Source organism: Myotis lucifugus, unplaced genomic scaffold, assembly GCF_000147115.1.
Source record: "Myotis lucifugus unplaced genomic scaffold, Myoluc2.0 scaffold_180, whole genome shotgun sequence".
NCBI classification, from domain to species: domain Eukaryota; kingdom Metazoa; phylum Chordata; class Mammalia; order Chiroptera; family Vespertilionidae; genus Myotis; species Myotis lucifugus.
In genome coordinates, this window is record NW_005871228.1 from 2269483 (window position 1) to 2296882 (window position 27400).

Genomic DNA, 27400 nt, shown 5'->3' on the forward strand with positions numbered 1-27400 from the left:
GCACTGCGCCTGCGCGCTCGGCATGCTCCTGGAAGGCACCTTGGCCACCTGCACAAGGGGCGGGATGGCCCCTGCGAATTTGGTGAGTCCGGCTTGCGCCCCGCAGTATGTCCCTCCCTCCCCCCCGCACCACGATGGACAGCGCTGTGGAACCCTCAGTTTTCCCTTCAGGATCAGTTTTCCTGCCCGGCAGGGGCTCAGGGAGACGGGCAGGAACTCACATCCTGCGCCCTCCCTTACCAAGCTCATAGCATGTTTTCCTCCACAAGACGGGGAGTTTGGGAGTGGCAGGTCCTCACTGTTTGGATGGAGAGGGAGGGGACGTGAAGATGCCAGAGGAGGAGGAGAGGGCCTCCAGACCAGGACTCGGGAACTACTCCGGGGAAGTAAGACCTTTGGAGACTTAGGCTCTGAAAAGATTATAGTGCCGGCAGGGGCAGACCCAGGTTCTGTGGAGCTAAGGCTTAATACAATTTGGAAGGTCCCACTTTAAAGGAATTGAAAATTAATCATTGCTTGGAACCTAGAAACTTAAAGTTCATTAACATTACAATACAGTTGTTTATGGGTGCGCTTGCTGCTCACCCTCTCTATGTGATTTTTAAAAATCAAACAAAAATAGATCAAAACATTAGTAAAGGAATACCCAGAGATGCACTCTGCCAGCCCACTAGATTTTGGAGAACTGCCCCTTTCTACGCTGCCTGGAGGGGCCGGTGGAGAGTCTAGGTTGAGTCCCCAGGAGTCCAGCTTGGGGTTCTGGCTAAATGCCTAGATCAGTGTAGTGACTTCAGCTCCAACAAGGAAGCTTTGGGGGTGGGGGAATGCCTCAACAGGCATTGGGAAGTTTCTATTATTATTTTCCCAAAAGCATTCCAAGTAGATGCATGTCCAGGAGACCAGTGTTGGAGATGGGGCGGGAAGGCTCCTGTCCCAGGAACATGAAAACAATGTTTCATGCGCCTCCTTGGAGCACAGGAAAGTCACCGATGGCTCTTCCTAGTTGGGGCTCCCACCAGGAAGAGCTGAATGACCTTGGGCTGGTCCCTTCTCCTCCGTGGGCCGTGTCAGCCCCTATGGAGCCACTGTTGAGGTCCCTTTGTTTCTGCCCTGTGGCCTTTAAACAGTCCTGTCTCCTTCCTTTTTCTAGTTCCTGTCACTCGTTTTGTACAATCTGCTTCCTCAGCAGTTAATTCACAGGCAGTTCTCTTTGTCTCCAGACAGGTAACACTTCCACTCCACATGCAGGAGACATAAATGCTGACCAGGTCCCCGGAATCTACTGGTGTGGAAGGTCTCAGATGATTTTTCCCCGGAGTGGTATTCTGTTCCCAAGAGAGAGAGTGATGCCTTGAAAAATATTTAAGATGTTTAGACCAAATCTACTATTATGGGGAGGAGCCAGCGACAGGGGGTGGGGAGCAGGGGACCGGCCAGGGGGACCAGTAAAGCCTGACCGGCTCCCAGGTCCCCTACAACCCTGTTCTGTGCTCTTTCAGGACAGGACTTGATTGTGTGACGTTAGGCAGGTGGTGGTTGCCATGGTTACCAGCGGGAGACCAGATGGCAGATGGAAACCCCATACCCCTAATTCATTGAAAATTACCAAATGACAAGTAAATGTGACAGCCCCTCCACTCTGATCTATGGGCCCTGAGGCGCACCTCAGGCACCAGCCCCGGGTGAAAAGATGTTCGTGGAGCCAAATGGAGGCAATACAGAAGCTGCTTTTAATGATCCCATTAGTGACAGGCATCAGGCCTCCCCGGAATTTACTTCTCCTTTCCCACCAGTAATTGTCAGCCGCTACAGACCCTGCACTGTCTTCCCGTCGTCGCTTCTTGTCCTGAGATGTATGTGTGGCCCCTGGCCCTGTGTCCTGGTGGGGCCTGAAGGTGTGGACGGGCTCTTTCCCAGCTAGACCAAGGCAGGGCGGCACCTCACTCTGTGCTGCCTAAAGCCACCCTCTATTCAGAGGACGCACTTTTAACAATGCCCCAGGGGACCCTGGTTGAAGGGAAGCAGGCGCAGTCACAGCAGCAGCTGTTCTGCCTCAAAACTGGCAATAAAGCCACCCCTCCCCAGCTCCTCACCTACCCCTCACTATGCGAGCTTCCCACTTTAACAGAGCGAAGTCTCTGTAAATATGTATTAAGTTCTGCACAGCGGGGGAGGTGTTCTTACACATGCCTCTCAGGAGCATTTGGAAACAGTTTTCAGGCTGAAATGCTTCCCTTTCCTCCTGTGCTATGAAATGCCCCCAAATGCCTGATAATGAGAGTCATCCTCTGATTAACACACATTTATTGAAGACCCACTGTGCTCCCACCTCTGAATAATTATTTACTGTCGGAATATATTCAGTAAGTATATTTGCATCTCATCTTCTTACTCAGTTTTTACAGCTGTCCTGGCCAGGACTCTCTCCCATTTAATAGAAGGGAAAGCTGAGGCGCAGATTGGCTACTCTTGAGTCTTGAGGGTTTCTCAGTCCGGATCTACCCTCCTGTTTCCCCCCCAAGGCTTGTTGCCGGTTCCTCTGTTTAGTACTGGGTGACGGCTCCTGAGAGGAACAGGAGTAGCATCACAGAAGAGAAAGCCTATGAGAGGAGCCTTGAAGGATGAGTAGAAAATTCCCAGGTTGAGGGGTGAGGGAGGCGGAGGTGCTGGGTGGGCAAAACGGTACCAAGGGACCATTAGTACCGTTTTGCCCACCCAGAGCTTAGGGCAGGGTCATTGCCAGCCTGAATGCCAGGCTGAGGGGTGAAGCTTTGTTCTATACAGAATGATTGGTTCTGTTTCTCAGCTGTGAGGAGGCGTGGCATTCTGTGGTTATTGCTGTCGTTACGTTAAAAGGCTGTGTTGTTCCTTCCAGGTAGGCGCTCTGATTAATTGCTAACATTGGGCGGGGGGTGGGGGTCCTGTTTCGAAAGCTAAACTAGATAGGAGCAGGGTCCTGTGCCAGCGCCCCACCAGGACACTAAGCCTCTGAAGCTTCAATAAGCTCTTAAGATCCCGAGTCTTGGAAAATCTACCTCGGTTGGAAGTCCAGCTCCACTTAGACAGATGTCTTTTCGAGGCGAGTGTTACCAGGTAACCAGGAGAGGCAGCGAATGCCACTTTGTGAGAGGGACAAAGAAGGGGGCCTCGTGCTCAAAAGCCTTTCAAGCACAGGGAGGGGCTTGGGGCGCAGGCTGAGGGGAGCGGGATTAAGCTGTTCCTCATTCTACGTGGTGAGGTGACTATTAGCATAAATTACAAGGGCTGTTCTGCGGGTTGATCATTAAACTCTTGGTGGGGCGCTTTTTCCTGCAGGCAGAGGGGGTCCTGGGGGATGACTTTTGATATTCTTTCTTTCCCCAGCACCATTAACTTGAAAGAAATCCCAGAGGCATTGGGAAGATCTTTCATTCCGGCCATCAAGGACACAGCTGATGGGGTGGGGGGACGGACCACCACACGCTATAATAATAACATCGGTCCCTTTCATTTGCACAGATCCCACAGTTAGTGACACAGTCACATTCATTCTCTCCCTTCACCTGGAGGACGAGGGCCAAAGTCATCGTCTTCATGTGCAGATAAGGAGGAAACGGTTCGCAACTCGCCGGAGCGCCTGTGCTGGGCATTTGAGATTCCCTCGGTACCATTTTGCCCACCCACTGCTGCCTGTGTTGGGGCACACCTGGGTGACTATTTCCTGTTACCTGGTGGGTAGATTTGTGCTGTCCCAGCATTTCCAGGGCTGTTGCCGGCACGAACAGAAGGAAACAAGTATTGAGCAAGGAAGGGCTAGAAAGACAAAGCCAGCACGTTCAGACTGGACCGGCCAGGCACCATCCTCCCTCTTGAAAGCCATCTGACTCTTGTCAAAGGTAGTAGACAGGAAAGCCTGGCTCTTCCAGGAGTGTGGCAGCTCTGGCAGCGGTGAGGCTTTGCCCCGGGCTCGCCCGAGGAAGGGCCGTGGCCTCTGGGGCCTCCGGAGAGGACTCTCCGATAGGTCTGCTCACCAGAGCCCATTAGAGCAGTGATGGCGAACCTATGACACACGCGAACTCATTTTTTTGGTTGATTTTTCTTTGTTAAGTGGCATTTAAATATATAAAATAAATATTAAAAATATAAATCTTTGTTTTACTATGGTTGCAAATATCAAAAAATTTCTGTATGTGACACGGCACCAGAGTTAAGTTAGGGTTTTTCAAAATGCTGACACACCGAGCTCAAAAGGTTCGCCATCACTGCATTAGAAGCATCTTTGAGGAGACCATCCTGGGGGAAGCACCACCTGCCTCGTCCTCGGGTCCCTCCATGGAAGCCTTCACAGTTTGCAAGGAGTCTTGTAATTGTTCCTCACAACAGCATATAGGGATGGGAGGGAGAATGGACCCCGGTGCCCATTTTAAAGAAGAAGAAACTGAGGCCAAGTCATAATACGGGGATGTGGCTGAGACAGGATTTGAACTTGGTAACCTCCTGCCAGTGGTAGTCATGAGCTTGAGTATCCCAGTGCCACACTTGAATGAGCCCTTGGGGACAGAAGTACTGGGGATGACCTGCTAGTGTTAAGGACACATCACCCATTCAATGGTATCTTCACAAGAGCTGCTCCCCTGGGGCGATGCCCAGAGGGTTTTATTACTGGGCAGAAGAGTCAGCAGAGCAGTGTATCCTTGGACAGGCCTGCTGGCAGGGGAAGTCCTTGGCTGGTGTCTGGGAACTTGGATTTCAGGAGGATGCCGAGCTGAGAGCAGTGCTCACTGTGCTTAAACTGAACGAAGGGGACCTGCTCCCCTGCTCTCCTCCTGGGAGCCTGGAACTTCAGTGTAGAGTAGGCAGAGGGACCCCAGGTGGCCGGCCCCCACTAAGGCACTGAGTGTCGAGTGAGCTTTCCTGGTAGATGGCATTTTGCATGTTGTCACAATTTGCTGCTGGGGAATTAAGCGTGTCCTGTGACTCCACTCTGAGGGGCTCTTGGAAGCTTGCACCTGGTTTTTCCAGTCTTTGCCCCGTGTGCCATTTCCCTTTGCTGACTTGCTTTGTCTCCGTTCGCTGCAATCACAGCTGTAAGTAAAACCATGCTGAGTCCTGTGGTCTTCCTAGCAAATCGTCGAGCGAAGGGGTTGTCTTGGGGACCCCCAACATAATCCCTAAGGTATTTTCTTGTACTGAAATGGGGTCCAAACAAAATAACGAGTGTTTCACTTTAAAAATCAGTGTGGAGCCCAGCGGTGTGTCTCACTGGTTGAGCGTCGTCCTATGAACCAGGAGGTCACGGTTGTGGGCTCGATCCCCAGTAGGGGGCGTGCAGGAGGCAGCCCATCAGTGATTCTCTCTCATCATTGATGTTTCTCTCTCTCTTTCTCCCTCTCCCTTCTGCTCTGAAATCAATAAAGGATATATATTTTAAAAAAATAAAAATCAGTGTTGGGTTAATAGATTCAGTCCCTGTTCTTCCAGACCCTTCACCTGAGCCTTGGTTTTCTCATTTGTAAAATAGGGATAAATGCAGGGCTGGTGTGAGGGTGAAAAGAGTAGTGTACCTGGACGTGTCATGTAAGGAGAGGGCAGAGCTTGGAGCCAGACCCCCAGGCTCATAGCCTCGCCCCGCCTTTTATGGCTGGGTGACCCTGCCTAGCTCCCCCGGCTGGCAGCTGCTGAGAGCTGGAAAGGTCAAATGGGTTAATAATCCCCGTAAGCAGAAGAGTGCCTAGCACACAGCAAGCTCAGTGTTAGCTGGTGGCATTGTTGCCATTGTTACGATGATGATGATGATGATGATGATGACGACTGATTGTAAAGAGCTGTTATGGATAAAAATGTTTTCAATGTAAAATCAGACAGGTTAACATTAAAAACAGATTACTATGACAAAGAGACACGAGGACAATTTTCTAGCTAACAGGACTGTCCTCTGACTTGGTTATGGCAGCGGTTACACAACTGTAGGCATCTATCTGAACTTAGACCTGTACGCCAGAAAGAAGGCGTGTGCTGTGTGTAAATTTAAAAATAAGATTTTGAATGTCACTTTATCATCAAAAGCTCTTTTGTAAAAGAAATGGTATTTTCTGCCATGTGAAATCAGTGGCAAAGACAGCCTCTCCTAATTGCAGTTATTGAAAGAGAGGGAGAGGGGAAATGCAAGGAGAAAAATAGGAAATGTGATTTACTGGTTTATTCATTTAGACCTGAAAGGGATTGATGAAATCTCATTTAAAATTTATGACTTTACATGAACGAAAGTAAAGCATGTTGATTGAGTGTCCCTTTGGAATCCATTGAGGGCTTTGGAGTAAGACGTGATTCTGGTTGTTCCCACAGCGAGCCGTTCCAGGACCGGTTTGGGCTCCGGGGGGAGGCGATGCTGGCAGGAGGACGTGAATACATCAGACTCTCTTTGTCATCTGTGCAGATGGGGCTCCTGCCATAGAGCAGGGGCATTGTGGTTCTTTGTGGCAGCCAGGCAGGTGGCTGGGCGCATCGGGCAGTGTTAGAAGCCTAGGACCTTGGTTCATCGAAGGGACGTTGACCACACTCAGGGACGTGGGTAGAGGGCAGTGAGATGGCCACAACTGAAGGCGTGAGCTGATCAGACAGACTGAGGAGGAAGAAGGGCAGTGTCTGTATTCAATTCACTGGAGACCCTTGGGGCAGCCAGGGGGCTGTAGGGTTCAGAGGGCAGCATGGGATAAACAGGCGAGAGTTACAGGGACGTGGGTTTTTAGTTCCAATGAGGACAAGCTTTCTGACCAGCAGAGCCCTTCAAGGATAGAAGGGCCTGGCTCCATAGGTAGTGAGCTCTCTGTCACTGGAGCCATGCAATTGGAGATTAAATGAGCACATCACAGATGGTCAGGCACAGGATCTTGGGGAGAGTTAGGACCTCTAGTTTTGATATTCTGTGTCTCTAAGATAGTTCCCCAGAGTTTTTTGGGCACCAGCTTGACGGGTGTGCTTCATAGTCTGTCTGAAGGAGCCAGACCAGTCTCATTTCGGCATCCTTTCACTCCTCCCTGTAGAGAGCGCCTGGGAAGGCACATGGGCATTTATTTAATTATTGTCAGCTGAATCCAGTGGCGTTGGCAGAGCCATGTCCTGGAAACACACCTTGCCAGAGGCAGGAGTGTTGTCAGCCTGACCTTCAGCCCAGAGCCAGGGGGTGGGTTTCGTTCTCTAAATCCAGCCAAGCACCAGGAATGAATGACTCAGGCCGACCCAAGAATGCACATAATCTCCTTTGTCTTGACCTTTAGTAAAACTTCCTGGTTTTTGCTGTATAAAATAAACGCGCTGTATTGGCTCTGGGTCCCTGTCTCTCCATCAGAGGACAGTGGTCCCATCCAGTCCCAGCTTTACCTACTGTATTTGTGTCTGTCTCTTTCATTTTCTCAATCCCCCATCGCCCCTACTCAGGAACTGGACCCCTCTCTAGCCGCGCTGGACACAGAAAAGAGAGAAATATTTATACCTCCCCTCTCCCCTTTTCTCCCAGCCTTTTGTCTCCCTCCCTTTGTTCTTCTTTTCCTCTCTAAGGCTGGCTTGCCAGGCTGTCCTTGAGTCATCAGGAAAGCCCCAGGAGTCTGTACACTCTGCAGTTGGAGAATGAATGTGTTTGCTCTTTTATTTGTCACGTGTTTCTTCATCCAGTCATCTGTTTACCAGACCTGCGTCTGACCCCCGCTTGCATATTGTGTTAACTGAAACCATCACTTTCACACTCATCACATAGTAAGATCAGCTCAACAACCCGTGATCAGCAAAACCCAGCAGGGAGCATTTTCCCGCCAGGGACCCACACTTCACCTTGCCCAGGACACCGTGGGGCCAGACGCGAGGGTGGGCCAAGCTTGCCTTCTTGTGCAGGTGAGACAGGTGGAGCACCTGGACTACGCGGCAGGCTATGATTCAGGAGGTCAACGCGGTGCAGAGCCTCTGGTCCTGGACTAGAACACGTGCCCTCTCAGCCCTGCATGATGGGAGCCGTCCGCCTCTGGAGCGAGGGGGTGTATGCCATGCAGAGGCAGGAACAGTGAGGGGCCGATGGAGAGCCTGAAGGCCAAGGCCCACGGACTTGATTCTTTTAGTCCCAGTGTGATAGAGCAGATGCCAGGCACAGAGAGGAGGGCAGAGTATGGAGTATGAGTTAAGAATTTCTAACTCGGATACCCACATACTCTCTGGTGCCCTCCAGTGAACCCACACCCTCCCTCTCCTTTCTGTAATGTTCCAGCAGCCTCTACAGGGCTTCCAGGCCAGCAGTTCTGCCACTGGGGATGGGGAGGTGTGCGGGGTGGGGGAGGCCAAGTGGAGTCTGTGAGTCTGTGATATGCAAATGAGCGTCTTGAATGGCCCGCAGGGGGTCTCAGCTCCAGGGTGGATGCAGCTGTCTTAGGTGGCATTATTCTTTGAGGGCCCTCCATGTGGAAAGAGAAAAGCCCATCTGTTAGTAGACTCGGCTGTTGGTGAAGCAACACCAGCCCCTCCCGGAGCCCAACGCCCTGTCGTGCAATTGAGCCAAAAGCAGATGGCACCCAGGGCCGGGGAGGGAGTGTGAGACCGAGCTCTGCCGCAGACAGGCTGGTAGCTTTAGGAAGCTGCCTTTTCTCTCTGAATCCGTTTTCCTGCCGGTGGGGCAAAGACAATGGGTGACGAAGCACGCAGGCATCCCTCTGGGCCTAAGGCAGACTCTCCTCCATGATGCCTTGCCTGTGAGTTTGTTCTGTGTGTGTGGAGAGCTTTGGTCTGCCACTGCCCTCCCCCACGTTAGACGGCTCCGCAGGCTCGCCACAGTCAGGGGATTCCGGAAGCGGGGTCCTGGGTCCTGGCAAGGTAAAGGTTGTGTTCCCTTGTCTTCTTCCAGCTCCTGTGGTTGTGTTCCCTTGTCTTCTTCCAGCTCCTGTGGTCGTCGTCCCACCCCGAAGTGTTCACAACATCACTGGGGCCCAGCCCCAGTCATCACGTGGAGGAAGGTATTTATATATAAGGACTCGTGCGCTAACACGCGCGTGTGTGCATGTGTGTGTGTGTGTGTGTGTGTGTGTGTTTGGGGGGCAGTTAAAGGCTGTGTGTGTGTTTGGGGGGCAGTTAAAGGCTTTTTATCCTTTTAAGTGTGTTTGTGTACATATGTGGATCAGAGAACTTTAAAAGGACACACGTGTCAGAGGTGACACGCGAACTCATTTTTTTGGTTGATTTTTCTATGTTAAATGGCATTTAAATATATAAAATAAATTGTTAAATGGCATTTAAATATATAAAATAAATATCAAAAATATAAATCTTTGTTTTACTATGGTTGCAAATATCAAAAAATTTCTATATGTGACACGGCACCAGAGTTAAGTTAGGGTTTTTCAAAATGCTGACACGCCGAGCTCAAAAGGTTCGCCATCACTGTTATATACCATTCCTCTGCCTCCAGGTTTATGCCTCAAAACCTTTACCCTAAGCTCTCCCCAGAGAAGAGCAGTTGCCATCCTTCCTGTGGCATTTGCTCTCTTGGCCACTCAGCTGTCGAGAAAGTTCTGCTGTTTACCTAGCCTAGATCAGCTGGAATGAAGTAGGAGACTACGTCACTGGATTGGGTTTTAGAAAGACTTGGCTGGTGGCAGATAGTCCCGTCCTGTTCCAAAACTAGATCTTCCTGCAGATCAATTTTTGAGCGACTAGCACGGATTCCAGCACAGGTTGTGCCTCGTCTCAACAGCCCTGAGAAGGGCCGTGGACCTCTGACCTGCCTCTGCAAGATGGAGCTGGTGTCCGCATCTTTGCTGTCCACCAGAGTGTGCTGGCTATATATGCATTTGGGTTTTTAAAGTGACTGACGAACATTTTAACAGGAACAGGAGCTGTCAGGGTTTCGGCCTTCCCGTCAGTGGGAAGATGAAGACAGTGAGGATGTCTATGGGAGGTAGTTTCCAGAAATGCTTTCTCTGAACCATTCCTGGCTTTCCTGTCCTCTTCAGGTCACACAGTCTCCTGAGGGCACCCAGGCGCTCAAGGACCTGCCTGGGGACCATGTCAATATCGCTGTCCAGGTACGAGGGGGTCCTTCTGACCACGAGGCCACAGCCTGGATTTTGGTGAGTAGCTCATTCGTCTCGGATTACTGGCTACTATTGACTGGCCCTTGTAAAGCACCCTTTATATTTCTATAACATGTTACATGTTTCAAAGCTGGTCTTATCCAGTTTTCATTGGCCCCCGGAAGAACTCTGAGGAAAGCAGGGCCGGCAATATAACCCCTGCGAGCAGGTGATTTTCTGTGGTTGGCAGAATTATGGCCCCGGAAAGAGGTCCCTGTCCTAGTCCTTGGAGCTTATGGGTGGTTTCTGTTATGTGGCAAGAGGAGAGTAAGGTTGCAGATGGAATTAAGGTTGCTAATTACCTGACTTTAATAAGGAAGTTACCCCACATTATCTGGGCGGGCCCAATGAAATCACAAGAGTCCCTTAAAAGTGGAAGAGGGAGGCAGGAGAGAGGCAGCCAGAGATGGCAGTGTGAGAAAGACATGACTCGCCATTGCTGGCTTTGAAGATGGAAGGAAGGGGCCACAAGCCAAGGAATGCAGGCAGCCTGTAGACTGGAAAAGTATGTCCCCCATACATTTCTAGGGTCTCTAGAAAGAAAGCAGCCCTGCCAACACCCTTGATTGTAGCCCACTGAGACACATTTGGACTCCAACCTCAGGAAGTGTAGATAATAAGTTTGTGTTGCTTTAAGCCACTAGGTATGTGGTAATTTGTTACAGCAGCCATAGGAAACTAATACATTTGCCTGAGACCACATAGCTGATAAGGAGGGAAGGCTTACTTTCACATCTTCTCATAGCTTTTCTGTGGCACTTGCAGCAGTTTTGCTAAGATGAGGAAATGCCAGGTGTTTGAAGGAGCAATGAAGTGATGAGACAGGGGTTCATGTTGGCCAAGTCGCTCTAACTCTTTGAGCTTCAGTGTCCACAACTGTAAAAAGAGGGCTTTGGACTGGACAGCATCCAAGGGCCGCTTGATTCTAACAATCTGTGACTTACCTGCGAGGCTCCTGTAGCATGAGGGTAATGATGCTCCCCCTTCACCAATGATCACGTGTGTTCAAAATGAGATGGTGCGCATAAATCCTCCCCAGTCTGTAGAGTGACTCACAATTGATAGAGGTTGTTCTAACAAGAGAAAGCAAGAGAGGGGAGCACTGCTGGGGATCTGCTCTGCACGGGCCGGGGAACAGGGTGACCTCGGGGGTGTCTTCCCCACTTCGCCACCATCTCTACGAGGTTTGGCGAATCCTCAGTGTCCAGCTCAGAAACTCAGAATGCAGTTGGGTCCGAGGCTTTTCCAAATCTGAGCCTCGGTGTCCACAATTGTAAAAAGAGGGCTTTAGGCCAGACAGCTTCCAGGGCCTGTGACCCAAACATTCTCAAACTTTATTACAAAAAAGTGTGGAGGAAAGGTTTTCTCTGGGGTTAATTTGTGAAGGCTGCCTCCATTGGGAGCCCCTGTGGGCCATTCCTTGGGCACTAGATTTTTGTTCTTTTCATTTGCAATATTTTCCTTATAATCTATACCAGTGGTTCTCAACCTTCCTAATGCCGCGACCCTTTCATACAGTTCCTCATGTTGTGGTGACCCCCAATTTCATTGTTACAAATTGAACATAATTAAAGCATAGTGATTAATCACAAAAACAATATGTAATTATATATGTGTTTTCCGATGGTCTTAGGCGACCCCTGTGAAAGGGTCATTCGACCCCCAAAGGGGTCGTGACCCACAGGTTGAGAACTGCTGACCTATACCTCTCCCCTTCAATAAGAGGACGGGGTAGCTCACAGTAAAAGGCAGGGATGCAGAGGAAACATTAACATGAGAGCCACGATAGGGTGCTGAGAAAGAAATCTAAATTCTTCCTTGGCAGCCAAGGCAAGAAGAGAAACAGAGTGAGCTCAAGCTTATTTTGAAAAGGAATAAGTGCTCAGAGGTATCACCAAGACTCAATAAGGAAGTGTAAACTTCCTTAAGAACTATAAACTTGTTTGCTTTATTTCTAGATCAACCCTCTGAGAAAGGAAGACGAGGGAGTGTACCAGTGCCACTCGGCCAATGCGGTTGGGGAGGCCCAGTCCCACGGCAAGGTGACGGTTAGCGACCTGAGCACGTACAAAGCCCCTCGCTTCCCAGCTCCACACGACCGCATGTGACAGAGTGAGTACATGTTCTAAGTCATTTTTTGTATTTTATACACCTGTGCCCCAAGAGATTGAGATGGTTTATAAAGATGTGCAATAAAAAGAAAAAAAACACACACATAAACGCAGGAAACCAGGATACAAAACAAGAGTAGGAACATACGACAGCAGGTAGAATCTCTAGTGTGTTCTATGCACATATCACTCTGGGCTTCCCACCTACCATGCACGTCAAGAGCTGTGAGCGTTACGGGCACAAGGTAAAGAGGACCGGCGGTTTCTCTCTGTTTCTGAGGCTGAGTGGAGTGTTTCCTGCGGATCCCCCTAGAGAGGCACCGAGACAGCAGACACAGTCATGTGACGGCACCACGTGCCCACAGAGAAGACACATGAGCCTCATCGTCTGTGTCCCGGTTCCTCCGTGTCTCTTAGCAGCACATCTGCAGAGAACCTGCATCTCCCTGGGCCAGGCGGGCCCGAGTCCTCAGAGTCACCCGGGTGAGAGCTGCCCCCCGCCAACAGGTGGGCTGTGAACTTAGAAAACGAATCCCTTATTAGCCAACTTCTGCTGCTTAACAACCCCCAAACCTCGCTGGTTCACAGGCACCAACATGTATCTCCTCCTCACATTCCGTGTCGAGGTGGCAGGTTGGCGTGGCTCCCCGCCATGTGGGGGCCCAGCTGGAGGAGCAGCCCCGCTGTGGAATATGTCCACACTCGTGGCAGAGGGGACGAGCAAGAGGCCAAGCCAAGCGCACAATCTCATTTAAAGTCTCTGCTCGGATTCAACGTTTGTCACATCTGCTTAACTCCGTATCCAGAGCAGGTCACAGGGCCACACCCAGCCTTAGAGGGGTGGGTGGCGTCTGCTCCTCTCACAGGAGGAGGAGGGCAGGGAGGCATGATCTTATTTTTTGTGTGTGTGTGTTTTTAAATATGTTTTTTATTAATTTTTTTTTTTTTTAGAGGGAGAGGGAGAGGGAGAGAGAAACACTGATTGGCTGCCTCCTGCTTGCCCCCTACCAGGGATCTAGCCCACAACTCTGGCATGTACCCTGGCCGGGAATCGAACCAGCAACTTCTAGGTGCATGGGATGACGCTCAACCAACCGAAAGGGAGGCATTATCTTACAGGACCGCAGGAATAGTTGTGAACAGGCACTGTCACCAAGGCCTACTGACAAGTTTTCAATAGCAGGAAAAATTAGAAACAATATGAAAAGCATTAGGCTTTTGCTGTGGTTGTGATGTGTATGATTTAGCCACTATTGTTAGACACTTCCTGTGTACAAGGCCTTATGTCAGGTCTGTAGGGATGCACAGAAAACCAAAAAGTGAATGTCAGGAAACTGCCAGGAGTGCCATTTCCCCCACCTCCCAGGTAGCAGGAAGTTGACTGTGACAGAGCAGGGTTCTGTCCTCTAACTCTTTTCCCTCTTTTCTTCCAGGGTCTCAGAAGCATGATCACAGGATGATGGGAAAGTCAAGTTGTGGGTGGTTTCGCTTTGTGACAAGTTGGAAAACTGTTTGTAGATGACCCCTTTTGTATGTTTTTAAAAACTAGATGCAAACTAGATTCATATGCAGATGTAGTTTTTAGCAGGGCAAACACGGGGAAAATGTCTGGACTGCACGTGGTTTTTTTATACTTTTGAAATGAATTGCTCTGAGAGAATTTTTTTTTTAACTACTCCCTCCCGGGGGAGAGCATGTTGTGGTGTATTTGTAACTCTAAAGGGCTAGACCTGGGGGGGGGGGGGGGGGGTGCGCTGTGACTCTTTACCTCAGTTGTCTGCGGCTGATTGGCGGAGCTCTGTGACTTAGTGTGTGTTGTAGAGCCGAGGAGGAGGGTCCCTCTGTCCTTTGCCTGACCTCTCATTTGCTGTGTGACCTGGACAGGTCCCTTCCCTCTCTGGGCCTTGGACTCTTCACCTGTGAATGTGGCATTTGGACTGGATGTTACCTGTGTCTCTTTGAGACCTGTCATCCTAGAGTATAATGGTATTTCCTCAAAAACAAACACCACTGCTTCACACTAGCAATCCAAAAGCCATCCTCATGCCCTGTCCCATTCACTGCTTCACACTAGGGCAGTGATGGCGAACCTATGACACGCGTGTCAGAGGTGACACACGAACTCATTTTTTTTGGTTGATTTTTCTTTGTTAAATGGCATTTAAATATATAAAATAAATATCAAAAATATAAGTCTTTGTTTTACTATGGTTGCAAATATCAAAAAATTTCTATATGTGACACGGCACCAGAGTTAAGTTAGGGTTTTTCAAAATGCTGACACGCCGAGCTCAAAAGGTTCGCCATCACTGCACTAGGGTGAGGATAGCTGGCTGCAGCTCTTCTATTCCTGCCACTCTCCCATTTTAAAGAAACACTTTACCAGACTCAGGGGCCCCATGGCTGGGCGTTTGGGGACCGAGATATCTACTTGTTCCCAAGCCCAGCATTCTTGAACCAGGTGGGCAGTGGAGACCTGATTCCTAGACATCAGATTGTAAAAACAGGGTCCGATGCTCTCTCTGGGCTGTGGAACGAGAGTGTAATAGAAAGTTTGACTTAGAGGATTTTGATTTCAGCCAGGAATGTGGCTTGCTTTCTATATTTTAAATGAAGAAAGGAAGAAGGAGAATATTTAATGTCTGGGCTAAAAAAAAAAATAGGTATCCTCGGCAATTAAAACTTTTAAAATCGGGATCTCACATGTGGATAGTCCTTGAAGTTCATGAAGCCCTTTTCCTTCTGCAGTCACTTCCCAAGTGCAGGGCAGCAGGGTGCGGGTTAGTGTCCCTGCCCCTCTCCTGAGGAAGAACCGGGCTCTGAGAGCAGAGCAGGTGCCTGGCCCTCCTTGGCGCTCTCTCCACTCCGTGGTGCTGCTTCTCGGGATCATCTCGGAACTCGGTAGGAGAGGCTGCCAGTTCCCCAGGTTTCAGGGACTCTTACCCAGGTTCACCTCAACACTGAAAACGCAACCTCGTGCTGCCCGCGGTGGGCGTGACATCTTGGGGTCCTTTTTGGAATTGCATTTTCTGCCTTTAAGGCTGGCCATTTCACAACTGACATTTGGGGGTGGCAACACCGTGACATGCTACCCAGCAGTAGACGGGCCTGGGAACCCAGACACAGGAGGTCCATGTGGGACTTCACCCCTGCTCACTGTGTGACCCTGAGCAAGTCCCCTTCACTTTCTGCACCTCGGTTTCCTCATTTGAGAAGAGAATGAAACGAGATGGGTGGTTTTCAAACTTTAAGACATTGGAACCCCTTCTTTGAGTAAAATCATAATTAAAACTGATCAAGCTGGAAGCTCTCCTTGTCTGTTGGAGGTTGGAGCTGCTGGGAGACCTGCTCACATCCCCTCCCTACTCAGCACCTCCTAACCTCTCCCACTGACCACCACTCGATTGTACCCGAGGCCTGCAGCTAATTCCTCTTGATTTGAAGGGGTGATAAGACACTCAGGAGGAACAGGGATGCTGAGGCCCTGGAGAAGGTGGTAGAACCGTACTGCTAATAAGCACACTTCACAAAATCAATCGAATCTCCTCAAATTTGCCCGAACAGAACTGGATATAGACCCAGAGAGCAGGGTGGACAGAGCCCTGTGATGAGGGAGCTGAGCATGAAGACTGATGAGGCTGGGTTTACATCATAATTATGTGCAAAAAAATTAATAAATGTTACACTGTCTGAAATTTTCACCAAAACCAAAAAGGTAGAAGAAACATGATTGTCCCAACCTAACGGCTTCTCATTGGTGAGAGCCCTAGGCCTCTGCAGAGGCTGAAGAACGTGTGCTTCCTTTGGAAATATGTTCTCCTAGAACCTGTGTTTTCTACCCTATTTTCATAGATGTGATGATGTCACAGGACCCCTGCACCCTGAAAATAAATGTTTTTAAGGACAGTCTTTGGTCTCTTTGTCCTGGGAATGCTCCTGTGGGTGGCCCAAGGCCCACAGATCCTTCACCATCCCTATGCATCCTGCCCCTTTTTTCCTTGCCTGTATCCTCCTTACCTCTCACCTGGGCTGTAGTCACAGCCCCAACTGAGCACCTTGCTTGCAGTTATTAACCAGTCCTAATCGTCTGCCGCTGGCCTGATTCTTCCAGCTCCCCTGAACTTGGGTCTCCCACTATATGAACATTCTAGTATTTAATCCACTCACTTAGATCTGTCCTCTGCCATCTTCCACATGCATGCAGGCGTGCCATTCTCCATAGGCCAGAAGAATGCAGACACTGACTCTGTGAAGGTGGGAGGGCCCTGGGCCCTGCACTCAGGTGAGACTGACTGGGGACGAGTGGGACAAGGTCACTGTCCTGCCAGGAAGCACAGGTGTCCACTTTGTGATCAGAGTAGGAGATCAGGGAAGACTTCCTGGAAGAGAAGAGGAGGCATCTGAGCTGGGTTTGAGTGGCTGTGGGGGATTCCTGGCTAAGGAGACAGCAGGTGAAAGAAGCAGGGCTAGAGGAGTGCTGCCTCGTTTGTGAATGGGGAGTAGTGACCATTGCAGCTGCTTGGGAGCTGTGGTGGCAGGTGGGGGGACTGGGGCTTAGGCCACACCCCTAAATGCCTCCATAGGAGGTGTGACTTGATGCTGTAAGCAATAGGCAGCCTGGATCTCCGTCTGTCGTCAATTAAGTTATAACTGGGCTTGAGGAAGATCGTTTGAAAGCCAGTGTCCAATCCCAAATGTACCCACTTCCCACCTTAAATGTAAAAAGTCTGATTTTCAGTCAAAATTAATTTTTTTGGTCAGGTTGCATGGTGAATTTAATCCTATGTTTTTAAGAAAACATCACCCTCACCTCTCCCCCAGGGATGGATGACGCAGGTAAAATTAATAAGAATGAGCAAATCAATCGACAGTGAACAGTCTCCTCTAATGAATTTCCTCACTCCCAGCCTTCGCCAGGGCCTCTGGAACATTAAATCAGAGAAAGATTATTATGCGGTATTTTAATTAATTAAGGGAAACTAAAGTGCCCTGGCGTCTGCAGCGCAATAATGAATTCAGAACTTAGGAACTCATCACACAGGGCAGAACTGGATACTGGTACTTGCACTCCCTGGAGTGTGAGCTCCTCTTGTCAGGACGGGCTCTGAGTTCAGCCTCTGCCACCTCCAGGGCTGAGAAGTGTGTAGCACAGCAAGCAGTTATCTGCATCTCTTCTTCCTCGTGCCTACATCTCCCCCTGCCAGGCGGGTATTAGGGAGTGGCTGGTTGTACAGGGAAGAGTAAAAATCATTATTACTAGGAAGTGGGAGTGGGTGCAGGGAACAGAAGCCTCTCTCCATTCATGAATCCACCCAGCACACACATCTGCAGAGCCCCTACGAGGCACCAGGCTTCCCTGGGTGCTGAGGGGTCCACCCAATAAAAAGTGTTAGAGAAATGAATAAACCCCCACCTTGTCCCCAAACCTGCTCCTGCAGCTAGGTCCCCTGAGGCAGTGCTGGCACCATCACCCACTCGGCTACCCCAGCCAGCAACACGGGTCACCTCCTGGCTCCCACACCTGGTTCAGGTTAGCATCACTGGCATGGGTGCACTGTCCTGAGTGGCCGTCAGCTTCAGGTGGCCCCCTCAGCCTATCCTCCCACTGAAACAGAGCCAGCTTTAGAAACCAAAATATACCCCTTTCACTTTCCCTTCAAAGCTCTCATGGTTTCCCATCACTGGACAACGTGTGGATTTTCCCACAGGGCCCACAGCCCCTTCGCTACCCAGCCCCTGCCTCCTCCCAGGCCTGTCCTTCCTGCCTCTCCTTCCTCACACCATTTCTTCAAACCCTCCATGCTTTTTCAAAAACTTCATGCCCTTCCCTCTCCCAGGAACACCCTTCCTGCGTCTCTGCCCGGTTACCTCCTCCTCATCCAGTAGGATCCTGTCCCTCCCACCAGGCCTTTCCCTGAGGCTGAACTGTGCAGTAGAGTGAGAAGACCTGAGTTTGCATCCTGGCTCCACTTACTATCTGAACATCTCTGGGTTCCATGGTTATTTATCGAGTGTGGAATATTAAGAGGTGCCTGATAAGGACATGGAGAAAAGGGAACCCTAGTGCACTGTTGGTGGGGTTGTCAATTGATGCAGCCACTATGGAAAAATTAAATATAGAACTACCATATGACCCATCAGTATCACTTTTGGGTATTTATCTGAAGAAATCCAAAACAGTAATTGGAAAAGACCTATGCACCCCTATGTTCACTGCAGCATTATTTATAATAGCCAAGATATGGAACCAACCAAAGTGTACATAGATAGAGGAATAGATAAGAAGGTGTGGTGCATATATACAAAGTAATATTAACCATACAAAAGAATTAAATCCTGCCATCTGTGACAGCATGGACGTACCTGCAGGGTATTATGCTAAGTGAAATAAGTCAGATAGAAAAATACAAATACTATATGATTTCACTTACATGTGGAACTAAAAAACAAAATAAATAAACAAAACAGGAACAAACTCAGAGAACAAATTGGTGTTTGCTAGATGGGAGGGGGATTGGAGGGCTGGGTGAAAAGGGGGAAGGGATTAATATGTACACACTGGTAGCTACAAAATAATCATAGAGATATTAAGTACAGCACAGGGGATATAATCAATAATCCTATATAATAAAAGGCTAATATGCAAATTTACTGAACGTTGGAATGACCAGTGGAATGACAGGTTGCTATGACATGCAGTGACCACCAGGGGGCAGATGCTCAGCGCAGAAGCTGCCCCCAGCCTGCAGGCCCCAGGCCAGCCAAGGCGGGTACCAGCTGGGCCCCCCCACCATCGCCCTGCTGGTCGCCCCGCAGGGAGGCAACGACTGGTGGCTGCAGTGGTGGCGGGGGGTGGGGCTAGCAAGCAGGCGGCCAAGGCGGGTGCAGGGCAGGGGGCAGGGAGAGGGGCCCTGGTCACCCCACCGGTCACCCCACAGATCAGCCCTGATCACAGGCCAGGCCTAGGGGCCCTACCCACGCACGAATTTTGTGCATCGGGCCTCTAGTATTGTAATAACTATGTATGGTGTCAGATGTGTACTAGACTTATGGGGGGATTAGATTACTTTGTAAGTTATATAAACGTCTAATCACTATGTAGTACACCTGAAACTAAGATTGTATGTCAACTGTAATTAAAAAACTAAAAATATTTTTAAAAAATAAAGTAAAAAATCAGAAAAAAAAGTGCTTGAGGGTAATTAGATGTAGTACATGAGATAAGTATTGTGGGTGCTATTACTATTTCTTCCTTCTGTGATCTCATGGCCTCTGTACTTCCATTTGTCACCAGTTCTGTAATTGTCTGCCTGCCAGACTGTGCGCTCCTGCAGGGCAGGGACTGCCTCATTCAATTCTCTGTCCCACAGCCTGCCTAGAGCCAGAAACTTAGCCTTTTTTTTTGTAAACCAATGAATGATCTGAACAAATTAATTAACCAGGTGGCCACCAGAGGTCAGCCTCACACCCAGAATAGAGCCAAACCAAATCAAAGTTCTTAACTGGCCGGGCATCTGGGGTCAGCTCAAGAGAAGCAGCGTCACTGTGACCGAGCAGCAGCTCTGATGGATGCAGCAAAGAAGTGGGGCTCTTAGAAGTCAAGTTTGACCCCTTGCCGGTTCATGCTAAACCTCTCAGCTTCCATTTCCTCATCTTAAAAAAGTGGTAACCCCACTGCCTATTTTACAGGATTGTGTGAGGCTCAGTGGCTTGTAAAGGTGCCTGGCATAGCATCCGGAAGAGCAGAGCTCGGTGTAAGTCTGTTGGGATGGGTGGATGCCTCAAAATCACAACATCTATAACCAAGTGAAATCCTGCGGGCAGTGCCTGCATTAAATGATGCCCAGTTCCACCTCCCTGCTCGAGCGCCCTGCATCCAGAGCAATGGGCATGAGTGCGGAGGAGCCACAGGGGGCTGAGCCGACTAGAAATATGACCTGACTCCTCAGTCTCAGAATTTCAGGGATCAGAGCCCTAGAAGGTTGTCCTTTTCCAGTCCCACCCCATACTGGGTCACCCTGGACCAAGTTTCTCTTGGTTGAGAAGTACTGAGAAGCAAATGAGCAATGGATTTGTTAAAACACTAGGATGCTGCTTGATAGTCACTCACCCACCTACTCACTGCTGTTTCCCCGTTTCATGAGAGATTCTCACTTCTATGCAAAGTACCAATAGGCTCTGAGAGAGGCAGATAAAAGGTACACTTCGGGGGACAGTCAGGGTCACCCCAGCCTTAGACAAACGGCATAGAAAGCAGGTCCTAGAAAGGAGAGATGAAGGAACCAAACAGACTCAGAATCCCCAGAAAGCAGTTTCAGGTCAACTCCAAGGTCAGATACTGAACAAAATCAACAAAATCATCTTGAAGCCTAGGTGAGACAACAGGATGTAAAGAGCGGGGGGGGGGGGGGGGAGTGCATTCACAGACTGAGTGGATCTAAAAGTAGGGTGGTTCGTTATTAACATGGTAGAAAGGAGGAAGACAGGGAGAGAGGGCTCATGCTGTGCAGGTGTCGTGGCCTGCTGGCTTGGAGTTACTCCCATCCGCTGGGGAATTAAGCTAACATTAAACATACTGAATTCTCGGGTTTGAACCTCTGGAAATCCCAGTATGTCAGGATGGCATGATATTGAGCTTGGCTTGAGGTGCGGTGTGTTTTGGTAGAGGCTGGGGGACAGTGCCAGTGGAAGGCCTGAAATGAGATCTGACATGGACTTGTTCCAAACAGGAACCAGAGCTTTTTTCCATGGGTCATAAAGTTGCACTTTGTCACCCAGCCAGCCAGGAGAAAACAAAACTCGAAATACTGTGGAGGGGACTTTTGTACCGGGCTGGGGTTGACCAGATGACTACCTGGGTCCATTCCATCCCCAAGATTCTGTAAAGCATTCAGTAATAAGAGAATATTGACACAACATATATTTGCAAACAGAATGTGTGACTTTATTTAACTTCTAATTGAAATAAATTCACATAAAATTCACCCTTTCAAAATATGCAATTCAGGGCTTTTTAGTATATTCACAAAGTTGTGCAACCATCACCACTATCCAATTCCAGAATATTTTAAAACCTCCCCCGAAAAATTCTCATACCCATTAGCAGTTACTCCCCATTCCCCCCACCCCCCACCCCCTCGCAACCACCAAACTACTTTCTGTCTCTATGGATTTGCCTATTCTGGGTATTTCATATAAATGGCAACATACTCTATGTGGCCTTGTATGTCTGTCCTTTCACTCAGCATAATGTTTTCAAGGTTCACCCATGCTGCAGCGTGTGCCAGTACTTCATTCCTTTTTATGGCTGAAAAGTACAAGGACTATTCCATGGAAACATTTTGCTTATTCACTCAGTAGCTGATGGACATTTGGGTTGTTTTCACTTATTTTAAAGGAACGCTTATGTACATTCATTCTTTGCCCGTTCCTTCCCTCAAATTAAGGAAAATGAAGGCCAAGCAAGCAAAATAGTAAAAAACTGGTACTTAGAAAAGGAAAAGCACCCTTGATTTTTAGGTTAAGCCAATGAAGAATGGAGCCAAAATCTGACACCTATCAAAACTCCCAATGCCTTCTAATCCCATGTCTGAGGTGAGCCCACCCACTAAGCCTGCAGGTTAACCATTAGAAAGCCCTGGGTCAGCAGGAAGAACTAAGGTCCAGATCAGTGGTTTTTAGTTTTTCTATCTTCCAGGGGTTCTTACGGTTTCATGGAAGCAACACAGGGCCTCCAAGGCGGCTGGGGTTGGGGCGCAGGTGGACAGGACTCTGAGCCCAGTCCCATCCCTGCTTTAACCAGAGCAGCTCAGATTCTAATTATTTGTTGAGGTTCTAAATGTTCATTTGGAGCAAATACAGGGGGGTCCATGACAAAAAAGTTGTTGGCGATCACTGGGTAGATGGTTGTGGAATTCTTGGACTGGAGCTGGGTCTTCAGGGTGGACGTTCTTACGAATTCTTCTGTGGAACCTTGATGGTGACTGTCTTCACCTCTGTGTAGGCCTTAAGCCCGTCCTCCCCGAGCTCCCTCCCATTACCGGACTCCTTAAAGCCTCCAAACGGCGTGTGGCACGTGACAATGTTGTAGGTGTTTACCCACACCGTCCCCGCTTGGAGTGCCTGTGTGAAGTACATGGCCTTGTCCAGGTCCCGTGTGAACACAGCGGCAGCCAAGCCGTACCTGGTGTTGTTGGCCCTCTCAATCACCTCCTCAATTTTCTTGAACTTGAACAGGGGCTGCACAGGCCCAAAGATCTCCTCCTTGGCAATCCTCATGTCATCTTGCACACCACCAAAGACTGTGGGCTTGATGAAGAAACCCCGCTCCCCAAAACGCTCCCCACCGCAGAGAAGTTTTGCCCCCTCCTTCTGGCCAACCCGGATGTAGCCCCAGGATTCGCTCAAACTGCTCCTTGTCACCTGGGGCCCTGCTGGGTGTCCAGCTCAAAAGGGGTTCCCAACTTTCCTCTGCTTCGCTTTCTCCACTGTTTCTCTCGAGAAAACTCATTCATAGATGGATTCTTCGACGAAGGTCCGGGACCCTGCACAGCGGCACTGGCCCATGTTGAAGAAGAGGGCTTCGTGGCACTGCTCCACGGCGTGGCCCAGGTCAGCGTCCGCCAACACGATGCTGGGGCTCTTCCCGCCCAGCTCTAAGGTGACTCTCTTGAGGTTGGAATCTCCAGCTGCCTTCTGGATCAGGTGGCCCACCTCGGTCGAGCCAGTAAAAGCAACTTTGTCAATATCCATGTGCTGGGCCACGGCCGCTCCTGCTGTTGGGCCATAGCCTGTGATGATGTTCACCACCCCCGGGGGGAAGCCTGCCTCCTTGATGAGGGAGGCCAAGTACAGGGCAGAAAGGGGGGTCTGCTCTGCAACCTTCATGACCACGGTGTTGCCGGTGGCGAGTGCCGGGGCGAGTTTCCAGCCCTGCATGACCAAGGGGAAGTTCCACGGGATTATCTGGCCACAGACACCCACGGGCTCATGCCGGGTGAAGCAGAAATGCTCACCGTCCATGGGGATGGTCTTGCCGTGCCACTTGTCAGCCCAGCCGGCAAAGTACCGGTACACCTTGATGACCTCATCCAGGTCCAAGACATAAGACTCCTGGAAAGGCTTCCCGTTGTCCAAGGTCTCCAGTGAGGCCAAGTAGACACGATCCCGCTCCACTAGGTCAGCCAGGCGGTTCAGCAGCCGGCCCCGCTCAGAGGCATCCATCCGGCGCCATGGAGACCCGAGGCGGAAGGCCTCGCGAGCTGCTTTCACTGCCCGATCCACATCGGCTCGGTCCCCTTCGGCCACATGGCCGATGACCTCTCCCGTGGAGGGGTTGACTGTTGGGAAGGTCTTCTTGCTGACTGCATCTTGCCACTCGTTGTTGATGAATAGCTGGTTGTAGCGAATGTCTGGGTTCTGGATGGGGCTTGGAAGGGCTGCTGCTGAGGAGTACGGGGCAGTCCTGCCTCGGAGGCAAAGCAGCCGGGGCACCAGGAAGCGCAGCATGCTGACTACTCTGCAGAGGGACAGGAGGAACCAGGGTGAACAGGTGAAAGGGGCCCAGGTGGTCCCCCAAAGGCCCACCAGCTCAGACGTCCCAGGATTCTAGCATAAGGGCTGTCACCTCAAAAAGCATGGATTGCAAGGTGAACAACGGCCCTGAAGAACAACCTGGTCCAACTCTATCGTGTCCCACCTGTCCTTCGTCTTACTCCCTCCCCTCAAATGTCACCTTCTCAGCAAGGCCTTCCGTGACCACCCTGTGTAAACTGCAGCTTTCCTCACCCCTAGCACTCTCTATCCCCATACCATGCTTTCTTTTTCTCCAGCTGACGTACCAAATAGTAGCTTTACACGCTTCTATGTTTATTGTCTGCCTCTCCCCAATAAAACATCAGCTCATTTTTTTTTTTTTTCCTGTTTGGTTCATTGCCTGGCCCTGCTGCCTGGGCTTATGCTTGCTACATACATTTCCACAAAGGCCATCTAATTGACCTAAGAACGGAGTAGAAACCAAAGAGACTCAGAGACAGACTGTTCTCTTAGAGACAGGCTTGCTTCACTTCACCTCCTTGCCTCAGTTGCCTCCCATTTAAATGCCCCAGGGGGCTATGTTCAATGGGGTTGTGCATATAAAAGCCTGCCACTCTCCACCCAGGACATCAGAGCTGGCAGCACCCTCAGAAACCAGCCTGAGGTTCGGGTCTCAGCTTGCCAGGGGTGCAGCAAATCCAGCAGCAGCTGGGAAGAAGGACCTGTTAATTTCTTGCCTACAACTCTGAAAACAGTGTAGATTTGATTAAAACAGCAGCTGCAGAACTTAAACAGTATATAAAATGTATTCAACGAAATGTAAACCGTGTATAAAGTTCCTAGGTTCACTGAAGCAGTCACTCTCCAGCCAGGACCAATCCCTCTACCTTGACTCTCTCAATGGAGTCTTGTCCCATCCAACAGCAAAAAGTTATTGAACTTGCCCTACTCCCCAACCCCATACCCCTACCCTCTGCCACTGGGCATGGAGAGGAGCAAAGAACTCATCCAGAAAAACACCTCAACCAGGTCCTCAGCTCCATACAAATCAACGCTGCCCAGGAAAGCCCTCCCTTGGGGTGGGGGTCGGGGGGTGGGTTAAGCCAGCAGACCTGTTAGGGGTGCACTCAGGTTCCACTCTGCTCAGGGCTCTGCCCCATGCAGGAGCAGCCTGGGGTCCAACAGGCCTGGGTCTGAGAAGGGAGGGGTGCACCGGCATGGGTGTAAGGAGGAGCCACCCATCCATGGGGTAGGGGTGGAAGGGCTAAACAGGTGAGAGAAGTGGTCACAGGCCAAGGTTGGGAAATCTTTTATGCCAAGCCAAAACCGTTCCTACTCCAGGGGCCTGCCTGTATGGGGGCTGCCAGGCACGGCCATTTGCATTTAGGAAGATCGCTGGTGCACCAGGTGTTGCAGTTTGCAGGCCATCTTCTCAGCAGTTAACTCAGAGAATCTCTAGCAGCCCTGGGGTGATCAGAGCAGATGCTGACCCCATTCTGGAAGAAGGCTGGGGATCAGAGAGGTTCAGGGGCTCACCCAGGATACACAGCAAGTAAGAATAGGAGCCTCAGCCGGGGTTCCCACAGCCCTAGCTTTGTGTTTCCTCCTGACTAAGGGCAGTTTCTTCGGTTCCTGTATTAGTGCCCCCTGTGCCGAGGACCAGACCTCATCCTTTCTGCACGGAAGGGGCTTTCCGTAGGGCTTTCCCCTACGGCTACAGTGAGGAGCCCTCCTCTGGATTGGGTCTAGTGGGCAGGAGCACGGAGACCCAGCTAATCCGAAATGCTTGCAGGGGGGCAGGGGGGGCAGGGGGGAGGGAGGCTGCATCCTCAGTGCCCTCAGGTGCCACCTGGGGACCTGGGACCTGGGACCTGGGACCTGGGCGCGGGAGAGGGTTGGAAAGCGTGGATAGGTCCTACAGCGCACGCCAGGCGGAAAGACGCCCCCAGATGGGTAAGCCGAGGCCAAGAGAGGAAGCTCCCATCACGGTGACGGGAGCTGAGGCCGCCCCGGGAGAACGGAGCTTGTTACCTGCTGCAGGTTCGGGCTCACGCTCCGGCGCGGGTTCGGGCTCTCCCGGGTTGTCCTGCCTCCTGCCTGGGGTTCACCACAGGCCCCGCCTCCGCGCAGCCCAGAGGCTCAGCGGCCAATGAGGCTCCGCCTGCGCCCGGGGCGCCGCGAATCATCGGTCCCAAGGCCCCGGGTTGCGGTTTCCGGTGGACCGGCCCTGCCCCCGCTCACCACCCGGGCAGCCGCGCCTGGCGCGCGCGCCCTCCCTCGCAGCGCGGCTGGTTTGGGAGCAGAAAGAAAGACCAGAAAGGGGCAGGCCTTCCCCAAGGCCTTCCCTGGGTCACAGCCATCTGAGACTGGACCCCAATATATTTTGCATTTCCCCCTCCCGCACGGTGCACCTAGTTAGGCTGCCATCCTTGAACCTCTCCTTACCCTCTTACTAGTATGTGCCTCCCGTCTGTGTATTTACCTCGGTTCACTAATTTCTGTCTCCGCTTTCTCTGCTCTTTTTCCCAGTTTTGTGAAGATTTTATATTTGTGCATTTTTTAAAAAAATGTTGGGGTTTTTTTGTCCTAAGGATAAAAAGAATATATGCACACCGTAGAAAGCTTGGAAAACAGAAGAAGATGAAGGGGGAAAAATTACCTATGGTATTCCCCCCCCCCCCCGCATTTTTCAAAAATTCTTTTAGTTGAAATAAAATCATATGGTGACTTCTATTTTGCCACATGCTTTTTTTTTTTAATTTAGGGATTTCTTATGAACCTTTTCTCATTCACTAATTAATTACAGGACGACATCATCCTCTCCAAGGTGGCGTAGAATTCCATGCTAGGGAGGACTGTTGATGGACATCTAGCTTGTCTGCATCTTGTTGTCATATAAGGTGCTAAGATGGACATCCTGAACACGCACTTCTCACTCACTCCGTGTCCACTGCACCTTCCTCCCGGTTGGAGAAGTTGGGAAGCTAGGAGCTCAGTTTCCGGGCCTTGTTTGCAGCTCGAGTTCTGGATGTGAACTAGCTGCTGCGGATTAGCAGTACCCCTGCCAGATGTGGAAGGTGGGGGGTAGAGTCCTGCCCCGGATTAGCAGTACCCCTGCCAGATGTGGAAGGTGGGGGGGAGAGTCCTGCCCCGGATTAGCAGTACCCCTGCCAGATGTGGAAGGTGGGGGGGAGAGTCCTGCCCCGTCGGGACATCACTAGCATGGGGGCAGGAATGTGAGGATTGCCTGCTTTAGCTGCATCTGTGGCTGCAGCTCCACTCCAGCTACCTGCTCTTTGAATCCGGCTTCAGGGTGAGTCTTTGACCTAAATAACCCCAGGTGGCCTCAGATAGTAATGAGGCTGGTGGGCCAGGTCCATCTTGTTCCGGGAGTTGGTCCTGAAGAGCTACCTAACGCCTGCTCTCCCTCTGGCCCTTCAGCAACTCTGTCAGCCCCTGATTCTCTGTATTAAATGCCTATCTCCCCATATTGTTCACAGTCTCTTGCTTGAACCTGACTGCTTCACATAGTTCTTTCTTAAGCAACATCTCTATGGAATCTTTTGTTACCATGTTATCCTTAGGATGTTCCCAGTCCTTGCTGCAAAGTTTAGTTGGTCACTAAAAGCACTATGTCTTGCATCCTGCCATATCTGTGCTCCAGTT

General features: G+C 50.4%; 2 protein-coding genes across 2 annotated transcripts in view; one reads left to right on the forward strand and one right to left on the reverse strand.

Annotated features, from left to right (window-relative positions):
• Positions 1-12196, forward strand: part of IGFBPL1 (insulin like growth factor binding protein like 1) — a 19402-nt gene extending 7206 nt beyond the window's left edge. The window contains 5 exon segments of the mRNA XM_023760344.1: positions 1-82; positions 8897-8947; positions 8950-8972; positions 9969-10085; positions 12047-12196. Of these exon segments, the coding sequence (XP_023616112.1) occupies positions 1-82; positions 8897-8947; positions 8950-8972; positions 9969-10085; positions 12047-12196 (423 nt within the window).
• A 9135-nt stretch (positions 12197-21331) lies between these two features.
• Positions 21332-25830, reverse strand: ALDH1B1 (aldehyde dehydrogenase 1 family member B1). The gene is given in 2 exon segments (XM_023760357.1): positions 21332-23717; positions 25766-25830. A coding segment is annotated over 1 exon segment (1557 nt). The 5' UTR covers positions 23708-23717; positions 25766-25830; the 3' UTR covers positions 21332-22150.
• Between the last annotated feature and the right edge of the window lie 1570 nt (positions 25831-27400).